The sequence below is a fragment of the Equus caballus genome, chromosome 9 (genome assembly GCF_041296265.1).
Source record: "Equus caballus isolate H_3958 breed thoroughbred chromosome 9, TB-T2T, whole genome shotgun sequence".
Classification (NCBI taxonomy): Eukaryota; Metazoa; Chordata; class Mammalia; order Perissodactyla; family Equidae; genus Equus; species Equus caballus.
The window spans coordinates 7,543,306-7,557,798 of NC_091692.1; the positions used below are offsets into that span (position 1 = coordinate 7,543,306).

At 43.8% G+C, this 14,493-nt stretch overlaps 2 protein-coding genes across 21 annotated transcripts in view; both read left to right on the forward strand.

Moving 5' to 3' along the window:
- Window positions 1–7,784, forward strand: part of TPD52 (tumor protein D52) — a 105,101-nt gene extending 97,317 nt beyond the window's left edge. For 12 of the 20 annotated variants that reach the window (XR_011421219.1, XR_011421218.1, XR_011421216.1 and 9 more), the window contains 3 exons: window positions 575–616; window positions 2,103–2,151; window positions 4,415–7,784. Coding sequence is in view for 15 of the 20 variants with exons in the window: in XM_023648417.2 (XP_023504185.1) it covers window positions 575–616; window positions 2,103–2,151; window positions 4,415–4,534 (211 nt within the window). In the remaining 5 variants the exon portion in view is untranslated. The remainder of the gene's footprint in view (window positions 1–574; window positions 617–2,102; window positions 2,152–4,414) is intronic. The other 8 variants (XR_011421217.1, XM_023648420.2, XM_023648411.1 and 5 more) reach the window with 1 other exon arrangement.
- A 2,291-nt stretch (window positions 7,785–10,075) lies between these two features.
- The window catches only part of MRPS28 (mitochondrial ribosomal protein S28), a 100,755-nt gene continuing 96,337 nt past the window's right edge, over window positions 10,076–14,493 (forward strand). The window contains exon 1 of the mRNA XM_023648421.2: window positions 10,076–10,579. Coding sequence (XP_023504189.1) covers window positions 10,364–10,579 — 216 coding nt within the window. The 5' untranslated portion in view covers window positions 10,076–10,363. The remainder of the gene's footprint in view (window positions 10,580–14,493) is intronic.

The following is a 14,493-nucleotide window of genomic DNA, read 5'->3' on the forward strand; positions in this document are numbered from 1 at the left end:
TTAGAAAACTGACGCTACTACTAAGGAGAGACCTTTAAATTCTTTAAAGTTGTCCGATAGCTGATTTATTTGGAAATGTTCCTGTTCTGGCCTGGTGACGAATCTGTGGGAGAAAGACGGCTGCAGGCGCCCTTCGCTGGCCTCACTTGCGGTGTGTGTACCTGTGTGTGTGTGTGCTTCATTTTTTGAGGGGAGGCGGTGAACATTGAATTTGGAGTCCTGAAGACCCAGGTTCCGTTCTTGATTCCGCTGTGACCTTGGATGAATCATTTAACGTCTGAGCCTTGGTGCTAGATGCCTTATAGATAAGGGGAAAGCACTTTACCGTCTGCAGAGTGCTATAAAAATCAAGGGTGAATGATTAGCTCTGTTAACTACTGGGGTTAAATTGGCTCATGGATAAAAGTTAATTATGTTGGAAAAGCTTTGATCCCCTCCACCTCAAAAAGTAGATAATTCTTCGTGGTGCCAAAAGAACAAGCTCTTAGGAAGCGAAGTTTTGTTTGCTTTTTATAAGTCTCTAATCAACGCTGTACTAACTTCGTTTCTATCTCTTTTTAATGCTGCCTCTTAGTATCCGCTCCATTCAACATTCAATTAGCATGCCTGCTATGAGGTAAAGTATATTTCTGCAAAATATGGTTGATCTTATGCCTTCTTATTGTTTATTTAGGTGTTTAGCTTGAACTGTTCTGAAGTGGGGAATTAGAATGCTACTCTAAACAAGCTCCACCTTTAACACTGTATCCGTTTTCAGTTGCTCTTCCTATAATGTTAGGATGAGTGCAAGACATCTATTAAATGTCTGTGATGATGATTTCTATTTTATTTTGTACACCTGTTGTTTCGTATCTGAAATCTGCTTAATTGAAAAAGTGAACACTACTCATCTACTAACCTTCTCTTTTCCTGGGTGCAGGTGGCCCACCACCTCTTCTGCATCCACTGCTTCCATCTCCCCATCTCCACCTCCCTCATCCCATTGTAGCATTGGGAGCCAACTGTGATTCAATTCTCCTGACCTCTTTCATCAGTAAGCACTTGCAAGTGGCTCATGTTCTGACCTCATCTAACCTCCCTAGAGAGGCAGAGGATTTTTAACAATCTGTACTTGGCTTCGACTTTAGTGTACGTCAGCACTACCTGGAGGGCTCCTTAAAGCTCCCTGCTTGCTGGGCACCAGCCCTAGTTTCTGATTCTGTAGGCCTAGGGTGGGACCTGAGGATTGCATTTGCTAACAACTTCCCAAGAGCTACTGATGCAGCTGATCTGGGGACCACACTTTGGGATCGCTGCCCATCATCGCTGTGGGAAGGAGGAAACCCCTCGTGCCCTTCCTCACCTTTTTCATCTTGGTAGTAGGAAGGCTATTTGAGGTCAGGTGGATAGCGTAAAAGCTTCGGAAACCCGGTACGAGCGATGTAGGTGCTGTAATCCTCCTCAGTTAATATGGATGAGCCTGAAGGCATGGGAGGGCTTCCTGTGGGCTCGGAGTGCTGCTGTCACTTGGGGCAGCTTTGTGAAGTAGCCAAAGCCACGTTTCTGTGCTCCTCCCTTCCTTTTGGTCTCTCCTGTTCCTATTATGCTGCTCCCTGGGAACCGGGAGCCCCGTTACAGAATCTTGTATGGTCTGCTTGTCCTGCTTGGTGATGTGGGGTTCATATAGGAATCTTGCCAGGCAGCATCTGAATTGATACACGAGTTCTAGAGCATAGTACCGTAACCAGAATTAAATTGATCTAACAGCGGCATGTTCTTGTACCGTGACTAGGTGGTTCGAGAAGTGACAGAATTGATGTTTTACCTGACTGTTCCCTCTCCTCACTCATGGACTTAACTACGTTGCATATTTCTGAGATTGGCTCTGTTCATGGAACCAAAAGCATCATTGTAGAAATCTCAGAACAGAATTGATAATGTTACATAATAATACATAGTTGTGTGTATGCCTGCACACACATGGTACAGATAAATCTATCTGTTTTTGTGCTGATTGAGAATGGCAAAGAGGAATACGATCAACTAATGATGTTTTCAAAGTTGATGGGTTTGTTTTTCCAGTGTTTGTAATTTTACTGTCTGTTTTTCTTTTCTCTCCATAGGAACTCTCCAACTTTCAAATCATTTGAAGAAAAGGTCGAAAACTTAAAGGCAAGTAGAGAGATGACTAGGATCTTTGTGATGGTATCTTCCCTGGTAACTTAATTTTCTTTGCTGTGGGTAAATCATTCGCATTAGTATTCCTTTCTAAAAATATTTAGAGAACTTTAATAACTTTATTCTTTACCTTGTTAGTGGATATTTAAGGCAATTTGTACTCTTTCCATCAATTTTTGGGGCGTATGATGTAGTGCAGCAACATGCTGAGTGCAGAAAGGAAATGTATAAAGAGCAATAGTACTTTAGAAGTTGGTTTTGCTCTTTGCTTCATTCACTTCAAAATACTTTTGTAATTGGAGAACATTTAATATAAATTGTATTGTCAAAAACTTTAACAACAGTATAGAAAATGACAAAAAAAGACACACACTAAAATTGGTCCTCCCACCCAGAGACAGTGAGGTATGTATGTAGGAGGATTATGCTGTTATGCTTTACGAAAGGATTAACCATACAGCATAAATATTTTCCTATATCATCAAGTATTCATCCTCAATATTACGTTTGATGGCTGCTTGCATGTGCCTTATGATGGAATTGTTTGTTCGGTCCTCAATTATTGGACATTTTGATGGTGATGATGATGCCATGGTGATCATCATGGATGATTCACTGTTTTATTTTTTGATTGCTTTGATTTCAGTGAAGGTGGACATTTTTCTATAATGATTAGCCTTATTAATTTGTAAATTATATTTCACCTTCAAGATTCTATTCAAAACTATAAAATCATCAACTCTTAGGATCACAAGTGACCAGAAAGGTTATCTAGTTCCCAGCCACTGCCCAGCCTTCTCCACAGAGTTTGTGCAAAGCCAGTATGTTCATGTCTTCCTAAAGAAATTCTGATAATGACTGTGGATATTTCTGAAGGATTAAAACTAGTATCTTAAATGTTTTCTATAAATCTGCTTAAGAACAAATATTCACATTTAGTCTTTCAGAATTGTAATTGAGTCCCTTATTTTTAAATGCATCTTTTTTAAATTACAGAAGCAGGGTATGCTTGTGGGAAGAAAACCAAACACTGTCCCGTGATCTGGATCTTTTTTCTTGCACATACAAACGCTAATACACACCTTTTCTTTGTCTACATAAATGTATAAATGTTTTTCACAAAGGAGTCACACCGTACACACTGTCCTTGTTCGTTCATCCCCCTCAGGCACGTATGCTGTGTGAACCCACAGGCTCAGGAACCTGTTCTTTTTGCTCACTGATGCTTCTCAAGGGCCTGGCATAGTCCTTGGCACACTGCAGCTACTTAATCCATATTTGATGAGCAAAAAATATATCACAGTCATTCTTCTAGATCAGTACAAGAGACCTGCTTTATTCTTCTTAATGCCTAGTCATGTATTTGAAGACAACCTGTACATTTCAGGAAGTCAAGGCTTCCTGTAATTCAGGTCTCAATGTTCTAGAACTGTCACAGCCTCTCCTTAAAATCCGCCCTAGGCATTAGTTTTTGAAACGACTGATTGGAAAACCAGACAATCTATGTTCTTTTTGAAGATGAGGAGAAACTTCCAGGTCATTTACTATATCTGCTTTTGAAATGTGACTGGGCACCATTCAGATAAAAACGTGTAATTTTTAAAAGTATAGTATATTACACAGATAGCCCCAAGGGAGCTGTAAAAAACAGTTGTATGCTTGGGCTCTGGTTTTACTAATTACATTTATATTCAGTTAAACATCAATCTACATGTCCTTACATTTAGATTTCGATTGCTTCATTTATCTGTGATATTGAACAAATGTTTATTGACCAAATTTCAGGTCAGATAAGTTGGAGTATTGCTTCACAAGCCATAATGTGTATAGGGAGCACCTGGAGATCTTGTTCAAGTATTCGATTTCAATTCTGTAGATGGAGGTGAGAGGCACTCTGAGATTCTGCATTTCTGACAAGCTCCCGGCTGATGCCGAGTCTGTAGGTCCTTGGACTATGCTTTAAGTAGCAAAGGGTTAGAAAGCTTACACTGTAACTGGGAAAAATGCATGTATTTCTTTCCTGCGTTGTACTCAGTGTTTCTTGGATGAGTGTAGCTGAATGAATGATTTGATGGAATACAAAGTGTCATCCAAATATAAAGAGAGTCCGATCGATCATTTAGGATGAGGCCTCACAGAGTCCTTCAGACGCATTTATGATTTATTTGTTCTTCAAAGTAGAGTTTGAGTTACTTTATGCAGAGTCAGCTAAGTTTCTGTTTCATGATGTCTTTTCTCTTTTGAACTTTTTAAAAAGTCTAAAGTAGGGGGAACCAAGCCGGCTGGCGGTGATTTTGGAGAAGTCTTGAACTCGACTGCAAATGCTAGTGCCACGGCCACGGAACCTCTTCCAGAACAGACACAGGAGACCCTGTGAGAGCCCTACCTTTGTTCTGCTACCCACTGCCACATGCTGCGGGCGACATCCAGGCACATCTTGTCATCATTCGTCGCCGTGAATTTCCACCAGATGTGCTTTTATTTAGCTTTACATACTCCTTTGACCAAATTGTTTGTGGGTTGAACAAAAGAAAAATATCTTCACCTCTATTCCTGGGGAACACCCTTTAATGTGCATTTAAAGCCTTTTATTTGGGAAACGCCATTATAAAAGCACGTGTAGTACCTGGAGAGCCTCACTAGAATGATCTGAGAAGCTGCAGGTTATCGTAACTACTTTCCTACTTTACAGAATTGCTCTGGATCTGGGATGCCAGTTTGATCTTTGTCTTCTGTATGATTTTCTTTATTTTCCTCTTTGAACCTCTGCATATCTGATTCCTAACTAAAACTGTTTTTTTAAAATTTCTGAATCCTGGTTATTAAAAGTTTTGGCATAATTTTATTTACCTCCAAAGGAAGAACTACCAGCTACAAAAGATATTTTTGATTAAACATTGTTGTGGTGTAAGATATCTTATGTCTTGGCTGTCATAAGATGCCAGACTGAATGAATCAGCTCTACATCCAGTTTGTTATAGTTTTGTAAGTAACAATATGTACAGCAATTCAAACTGCTAGGTGACTTGAGTGTGGAACCCTTACATCCTTGTTTATCACCATTTGTGACAGTAATGATTTCAGTGTATTGCATATTATGCCGCTTATATTAAGTTATTTTTCACCAGATTAAAATTTTAGTTTCAGAGTAAATTGAGAAAAAACCTTCTGAATCAAGCATATTATCAGTAGGTTGAAATAGGAACACACTCTCGTCAATGTTCAATTCAAAGCCTGAAAGTTTTTTTAGATCTAAGTAGTTGCAAAAATGCTAAAATCAATCACATTAGGGGAAACATTGTGTCTTTAATTCATTTAGCACCATTTAAAATAAGCACACAAAGTTATATGACTAATATAACTTGAAATTTTTTTATACTAAGGGGGTGGTGATAACTCCTGAGTGTTTAATGCATTAATAAAAATCAACTTATGTTCTACTTGTTTTCAGTGTGTTAGAAATTTTTAAATGAAACTGTAGACATTTCCTCCTACTTTGAAAACTGAATGTCAGGGCTGAATGAACCGAAGCCTTTAGAAGTACCTGCATAGAGGCCAAGGTACTCTCTTAAGCCTAACAGCTACTTACCCATTACCACCACCTTTTCCTTTTGCTGTATATGGTTGTGGCCTACAGTATTGTATTTGTTATTTATCAGGTTGTGATTGTTTTATTATTGTTTATGCCAAATGTTAATTGCCAAGCTTGGAGTGACCTAAAGCATTTTTTAAAAGCATGACTAGATTTACTTCAGGATAACTTATGAAAACCAAATTTGAAAAGCCACAGGTGTTGATTGTTATAACATGCTGCCATTGTTGATTGCTAGAGCTTCTGTTAGCACTTTAGATACAATTGAAACTACGCTCTATTACATGTGAAAAGCTTAATAAATTCTGTCTATCAGTAATATAGGTCTCAATACTTATTATGAGACCAATGGTCTGGAAACAACTCATTGTATTAAATAATCAACTGGTGTCTATGCTAAGAAAACAGTTGTGTAACCATCTGCTTTAAATCACTACTTAATGCTATCAGATTAATATTATAAATTATTTCCTTGTAGAGGCTTTAAGGTAAAGATTGTCGAAGCATTGTCCTGGAGGAGTGGATCTGTAGAAATTTGTTTTATAGGAACATTATGGTTACTCAATATAACTGTTAAATTATTTTTTCTACCAATTAGTCTTTCAACTTTTTGTCACATCTTCTTTTCATCCCATTGTTTCTTGGGTGTCCTGCCCTGTTACTATCTTTTCAACAAGGCAGAATAGAATAAGATAGCAGTTTTAGTTGGGTGAAATATCCTCAAATCTCTTTACTCTATGGGGAGAAATGACAAATGGGTGGACGGTGGAATGGGTGTATGTGGGTATTGGTGATGGTTGTGAAAGAAGAAATCAGAGAATCGCTTTTCTAGACCTCTGCCTATACTTATATAAAAATGATTTCATCTGTTGCATGAAATAGAGGCATGAATAAAAATCAGCTTATTATGTTCTACTTATTTAAGACTACTCTGCCTCTGAAAAGCAGTAGCAAAAAGTAGAGGGAGGATAAATTTAGAAAAATAAACACGGGTTTAGAAATATTATTCAAAATGATCTTTGTGGGAGATTCAATATTAGGAATTCACAGACAGATAAGAAATTTGGAATATGGAAATTACTAAGAACACTGGAGAGAGGTCCTCATCGCTCTCTCGTGTCTTGTGTTCGATACATAAGAAAACAGCAACTGGTGAGTGAAATCGCAGATATCTGAGGATTCAAGAAGTGTGATAGAGGAAAATAATCCCTGAAATTATCCCCCTTTACAAAGGAATGTCCTTGGGAAAGAAGGCAAGAATTCTTAGGCTTATGAGACCAAAGTAACCAGTGGAAGAAAGTAGATCTCATTGGATTATCATTTTAGTAACTCAAAGAAACTACTGAAATAGAGAAAAAACATGCTTAACTTGGAATGACTATTTCTGGATCTGTTAATCAAGAAATACACTGTCTATTTTTTTGTATAGTATTTGAAAACAATAAAAATTCTTTAATTTGGGTATGGGTTCTTTTGTATGTATTACCTGTCTGTCGAGGAAACAAGTGAGTCCATGACAGCTTCTCTGCAGACCCTTCATATCCTGGATACGGAAAGAACCATCAGCAGCTATACGGATTCAGTGTATGAAACAAAATTGAAAAGCTACATGCCAACTACCAGAAGGCATTTATAAGTGACCGTTTGCTGTGTATGTGCCAGAGGAGATGCTGCATAAGGCCCCACGTCAGGATCATGTTTCTTTATGGCTCATAAGACACAGATGAAAAGTCAGATTTTTGCCCATAGTGGAGAGACATTTGGCCATTAATTAGTGACTGTCCCATTGTAAGTGGATTAATTATAGAGACCATGTTGGGTTACAGTTAACATAAAACATTGTCACGTTTAAGTAAACCTGCACACCTTACATTTCACAATTTCTGTATTCTGATTCTGAAATCAAAATGAACCAAAATCAAAGTGAGCCGAAAGAATTCACTCTCAGTTTGTAAGCCCCCAGAGGGCAGGGCCTGCATGTGCCTATCACCTGCCGGGATTTCATACTTAAATAAATGCTATTTGACGACTACAATTCTTGCCAACTCTCCTATGTAATTTCGCTGTCACTTAGGTTGCTTGGTAATGTGATTATTTTAATTTGGTGGTTTTCCTAGCACACAGCAAAAACCAAACACCATGTTGTTGTTTGAATATTTTTAGGCGGGTGTGATCTTTCACTTTAACACTCTTTCAACTTTGTGCTTCAAAGTTTACCGCTTGGTTGCTAGGATTAATTCTCTGTTCTTCTTTCCCAGTGTGACTATTTTCTGGTCTTCTCTTTTTCCAAGTCCTTAAATGTTATCGCCTCATCCCTAGTTGTCTTTTACATGTTCCCCTTAATCTTATTTATGGCTGAAATGACCATCTTTGATACTAATATGTCCTCAATGTATCACTAGCCCTATCCTTTTTTCCAGGTTTTCATGCATGCTTAAGAGGCATGAATTTCTAATCTCCTCCTCGTCACCTCCACCTAGCCACAAATAGCCACTATTTATTGAGCTTTCAGTAAATGTTGGGCGTGTTACACTCACTTAATTCTTTACTCAGGGATGTGGCGGTGTCATGTTATAGATAAGATCACAGCCCGTAGACAGGGAGCCAGGACTTGAACTATTTTCTATTCACTTTCCTTGCCTCCGCCATTATTGATATTTTTGCAAAGTGGACTAACAATTTGCAAGCTAAAGAGGAAAAAGGAGGCCTGTATTTTCTAATAAAGCAAGAAGGAAAGCATGGTTCAAGGAGTAGAGCAGCATCAGAATCCCTAAGGTGCCATGAGGGTGTGAAAACACTGCCATTCGAGCTGATGGTACAGTTGGTGCTGATGCAGGCAAGGACAGAGTGCAGACATCTGCTGAGCTGCTCAGTCCTTCACGGTCCCTCTCTGATGCTTCTGCTGTGCTACCAAAGGTGGAGAACTAAGCTTAACTTGAAGTCAGTTGATACAAACTTATACATTAAAACTTTCAGGATCTGTCCCCAAATGCCTTTTGTCACAATCCTCAAGGAATTCATCATCTGGCTGAGGTAGGATGTAAGTATAATACATCTATTGAATTTTAGCGGTGAGACCTTAATAATCGTTCTGTAGGTACTGATTGAGTTAAGTTTACAAAACACTTCCTTAAATTTAGCACAGGGCCCCATAGCTTGGTTTTACAAGTGAGGAAACCAAATCAACAATATCAAATTGGCTTGCCTGAGATCAGGATTGGAGTCAGGGCTAGAATTAAGGGTTCTTAAGGTCACTGGCCAATGTCCTTTGCAGTTTACCACACTGTCTCCTGAAGGGAAGTATAAATAGCAACAGCCATAGAGAATACTGCAAAAATGTCTTAGGCAAGACACATTAATGATCAAGGGAAATAAACAGTTTAAGTGCCAAGAAGGAGAACTGACCCAGAGTAGAATTTATCTTATGCTCTCTATTGATTTGTAGGGATTATCCTCTGGTTGGCTAGTAATAATACATGGTGCCTGATTCACAAAACTACACATCACCCCGAGGTTAGCGTACTTTCTAGTGTTGTGTATACTGTGTATGCAATTGATAAAAACAACAAAAAGACTTAAAATCCGTAGAAAAAGGCATTATTAAACTAGGGGCTGTGGTCATACATAAAAAGTCCTTCTAAGTACTTGCAAATTAACTAGAAAGGTGCTTGCCACCTCCCCCCAAAATAACTAATGGAGGATTAATATAAAAACGCTGGGTTGAAGATGGATGGACAGCTTAGTTAGTAAACACATTTTCACGTCTAGTGTTAGGCTCGGTTTTGAAGAGGGCGGGCAAATTCCGGGAATTAACATTGGGAGAAAAAAGGGAGACAATCGAGAGAGTGGCGGCCCCTGGTGGGCCCTATTTAGGCACATTCCAAAATTTCTTAACTTCCTAGAAGCTCTCTAGAGGTGACAAAAGCATCTCAGAAAGATTATTCCTGTAAAGTGTGTGGGCTGAAAGAGGAAGGGGCGAAGACAGACCAACTTGGATCCAGGATTTCACAGATGTTTACCGAGCCCTACTATGTGCCGGTGTCAGGGATCCAACAGCAACGTTCGTGCGCTCAGTAGAGCTTACAAAGTTGGGAGAGTGAACGCTAAACAAAATTACTATAAGCGAACTATATGGCATATTAAGAAGCGCCAGATGGTACAGAGAAAAACGGGGGAGCCCGGTAGCGTGTGTTTGGGGTTCCAATTCTGAACTAAATCATCCGGGAGAATCTCGTGTTTGAGCACAGATCTCAAGAGCGGTGGGGGGACGAGGCTTGGGGCCACCCGGGGAGAGGCCCAGGCGGCGGGGCCAGCAGGTGTCGCATTACCAGTTTTCAGCAGCACAAAGCCTAATGGAGGCCCAGGAGGACGGAACTCCAGAGAGTCAAAAATGCTTTCCACGCAAAACTTGGCGGATCGCTGCGTGCAGGGCCACCAACCATCTAGGCCACCACTCTGCTTAAGCATCTCGGGCGCCACACTCCCACCCTGCACCGACTAGACCACGCCCGCCGCGCGTCCGTGCTCTACGGCAAGGGGGCGGGCCTCTCGTGGCTCCGCCCCGTGCCCTGCACGCTTGCGGAAAGGTCGAAAGTCAGAGGTCGTGCAGCCATCATGGCGGCGCTGTGTCGGACCCGTGCCGTGACTGCCGAGAGACATCTCCTGCGAATGTTTCTCCTCTCCCGGCCCTGTCGAGGCGTAGGGACTGAGAGTGCCTCCGGGAGCGAGAATTCCGAGCCCACGGAGCCTAGCACGCGCCCAGGCGGCTTCGCGAGCGCTCTGGAGCGGCACTCGGAGCTGCAGCGGAAGGCGGAGCTCGGGCAGACGAGAGTGAGTCGCGGGAGCGACGCCGGCGACGCGGTGGGCGGGGCCGGGAGCCGGGGCGGAGCCGGTGTAGGGGGTGGGGTGGGCCGGGAGACGGGGGCGAGCCCCGGTGTCGGGGGTGGAGCCGAGAGTCGGGGCGGGGCCCGGCGTCGGGGGTGGAGCCGGGAGTCGGGGCGGGGCCCGGCGTCGGGGGTGGAGCCTGAAGTCGGGGCCGTGGCCCGGCGTCGGGGGTGGAGCCTGAGGTCGGGGCGGGGCCCGGCGTCGGGGGTGGAGCCGGGAGTCGGGGCGGGGCCCGGCGTCGGTGGTGGAGCCGGGAGTCGGGGCGGGGCCCGGCGTCGGGGGTGGAGCCGGGAGTCGGGGCGGGGCCCGGCGTCGGGGGTGGAGCCGCGAGTCGGGGCGGGGCCCGGCGTCGGGGGTGGAGCCGAGAGTCGGGGCGGGGCCCGGCGTCGGGGGTGGAGCCTGAAGTCGGGGCCGTGGCCCGGCGTCGGGGGTGGAGCCGGGAGTCGGGGCGGGGCCCGGCGTCGGGGGTGGAGCCGAGAGTCGGGGCGGGGCCCGGCGTCGGGGGTGGAGCCGGGGGTCGGGGCGGGGCCCGGGGTCGGGGGTGGAGCCTGAAGTCGGGGCGGGGCCCAGCGTCGGGTGTGGAGCGGGCAGCCGGGCTGTCTCTGGGTCCGGCTGCTGGCCACGTGGAACAGAGCGCGTGGTTGGTGTTTTCCCTCCATTTATTGCGCTTTTGTTCCGTATTTACACGCTGAACGTGCGCTGTCCGCACTCTGCTCGCATCTCCTTGGGACGAGTGCTGGAAGGGAAGCCAGCAGGGGGCGCTGCCAGCGAGGCGCAGTAGGGAGACTCCCGGGACTCGGAGGCCAGCGGGGCTCCCGGCGGGGAATTCAGGGCGCTCTGCTCGTCTTGTTCTGCGCAGTAGCTCCAGCGTGGAGCTCGGTGTGTGCGGTGCAAGGCTCTTGATAAGTATTTTTTAATTCAGCGGAGAGGTGAATGAGAGAATTACTGTCTCTGTGAACTTGAGCAAGTCATTTAACCTGTCAGTGCTTCACTCTCCTTTTCTGTAAATGACCTTTTTTAAATATAAAATTTCCATTTGTCTCAGGCAGTACCTTTGTATGATACGATAGGATTGCTAGGTAAGTGAAATGGAAGAAATAGGCATAAATACAAGCCAGAGTTTTTTTTTTTTTTTATTATCGGATGCAGCAGAAATGAAATTGGATGTCTGGCAATATTAAATTATATAAAAATAAACTCTCAATTTCTGTACTTATCTCCTTGGGGACCGGTACTAAACAGTTCACGGGCTGGTAGTATCCTGAATTATAAAAAACTGGAATTTAGTAGGTAATCGTTAGTAGTTATCATTATTGACAAAAATTTCCTAAAATCCAAGATTAGGACAAGCCTGATGTATTCGTTTTCTATTTGCTGCATAGCAAATTACCGCTAATTCAGTGGCTTAAAAGAACACAAATTTATGATTTTTAGTGCTGTGGGTGAGAAGTCTGATAGGGTCTTACTGGGCTAAAATCAAGGCATGGGCAGGGTTGTATTCCGTTCCCTAGGTTCTGAGGGGGATCAGTTTCCTTGCCTTTTGCAGTTTGTGGAGGATGCGTGCATTCCTTGCCTCCTGACCCCCTTCTTCTGTCTTCAAGGCCAGCCACGGCAGGTTGAGTCCTTCTCACGTGACATCACCATGACCTCTCTTCTGCCTCCCTCTTCCACTTTTAAGGCGCCTTGTGCTTGCATTGGGCCCACTCAGATAATCCGGGATGATCTCCCTGTTTTCATGTCACCTGGTTGGCAACCTTAATTCCATCTGCAATTTAATCCCCCTTTGCTATGGAAGGTAACCTATTCACAGATTCCAGGAATTCAGATGTGGCCATCTTTGATGGGAGGGCGGGGGCATGATTCTGTCTCCCATACCTGGAGAAGTCATGAAATCCCAGTGGAATGCTGGTGACTGACCTGAAGCCGTCTAAGGGATGGCTTTTGGATCCATCCTTGGGGAAAGGCTTGGAGGATTAGGTGCAGTAAGGTGGGAAACATAGATGTGATTCATTTCCCTTCCCCCAAAATACTTATGAGGAAGGGAATTTCTCTATTTCTCACTCACACCCCTCTCCCCTACCACATATACCACATTCGAAGCACCTTCAGAAACCCCTAGAAAGTAATTCTCAATTGCTGAGTTAATTGTGGCAAGAGTGAAAATCGTAGCATCACATGGAGAGTGTTTGAAACTCAAAACACTTCCCCTTTTCCCTTCCCCCTTCCGTTTTTCCGGGAGGAGCCTGGGGTGTTTCCTGGCAGTCCCAGCACGTCTGTTAGATTTGCTCAGTCCAGCTCAGGCTGAACGGAGGAGTCTCTCTAGGCGGTTTTCCACCTAACACAGTTTAGAAAACATTATTCTGCTGGAAGGAAGTTAAAACGTGTCTGGTGGCATGCGGCTCACCTGTCCCCTGTGCACAGTTTTCCCACATCTTGGTTTAATGGAAGGAGGGCAAATTCCCTGGGAAGGAGGGTACTGGGAGGCTGGGCTGTCGCCTCCATTCTCGGAGCTCTTAGCTTTGGAGCGTTTTCAGTTTCGTGGCCTCCTCCCTGATTCATAATTGCTACCACTGCCTCCACTTGTTCCCTGGTCCAGGTCATTATACCCGCTGTGGACGGAGTCGTCTTCCTAAAGTTGGGCTCAATACAGACTGAAGGAGATGATCTTTTGGCTTTGCTCGAGAGTCTTGTCAGCCTTCCTTCACACGGCCTACCAGATTAAATGCACATCTCTTCCTCAGCGGGCTGCCACTGCTCAGGACGGTGTAGGGCCGCAGTCAGAGCATAGGCTCAGTGTCTGGAGGCTGGGATCCGAGGCTGAGTCAGCCGTCTTACTAGCTGAATGTCTTTGCGCGAGTTTCTTAGCCTGTCTGAGTTTGCTTTCTCATCTCAAGGTGGAGATAATGCTCTGACTGGGTTACTGGGCAGTTTACGTGAAATAACACGTTTGCAGTGCTCTCAGCACAGGGACTGGTGCAGAGAAAGCTTTTACGCGGTACATTTTCACCTGTATTTGGCTCTAGTTGTTTCTCCTCCCACCTCCCACCTCCCGCCTCCCAGAAAATAGTTTCACAGAGATGCTTCTAGGCTGGCACAGATCTTTGGATGAAATCCCGCTTTTGCTCAAATAATTAATAATAATTAAACTTTAAAAAAACCATGCACATGCCATTCTGTTTAATCCCAACTTAAGGACATTTGTAATCATTAGTATGTTAGCTTGTGGCTCCAGAGTGACATGTGCCTACTTCAGAGTAAAGCTGCTGACCTTTTCTCCCCACTGGAATGTCAGTTTCAGAGGGCAGCGGCCTTGTCTGTCTTGTTCTGCTGTGTCCCCAGCGCCTAGCACAGTGCTTGACCCTTGGTGGGCACTCCGAACCGTCTGCCCAGTGGGGGGTGAATGACTGCTAGGTACAGCGCACGTGCCTGGGCTGTCTCTGAGCTGAGGTCTGTGTGGCTGCGCGCGGACCACTGTACCGTGAGAAGAGCACAGGCTCGGGCTGCCAGTTAAATGCGCTCGTCCTGGGGAGTAATTGAGCAAGAACAAAGGTGAGAGGAGCAAGACAGCTGGAAACACCACATTATGTTTAATTTTAGTGTTTATTGGCCATTTTCAGTGCTTTACTGACTTAGATTGTGATGAGGAATATGAGCAGCTGATAGAGATTCAACTTTGTGAAAAGCTTTCCCTTTACTTGGTGAAGTTTCTGCATCTATTTAATTGAAGAGTATCCTGCAATTACAAGATGAATAAAGCTCATCTTTATTGTATGATCAGGATTCTTGAAAAAAATTGTTTACAAAGTGTAAAAGTAGTATTTGCTTACTTTAGAAAAAGAATTTAGATGGCGCTGAAGGTA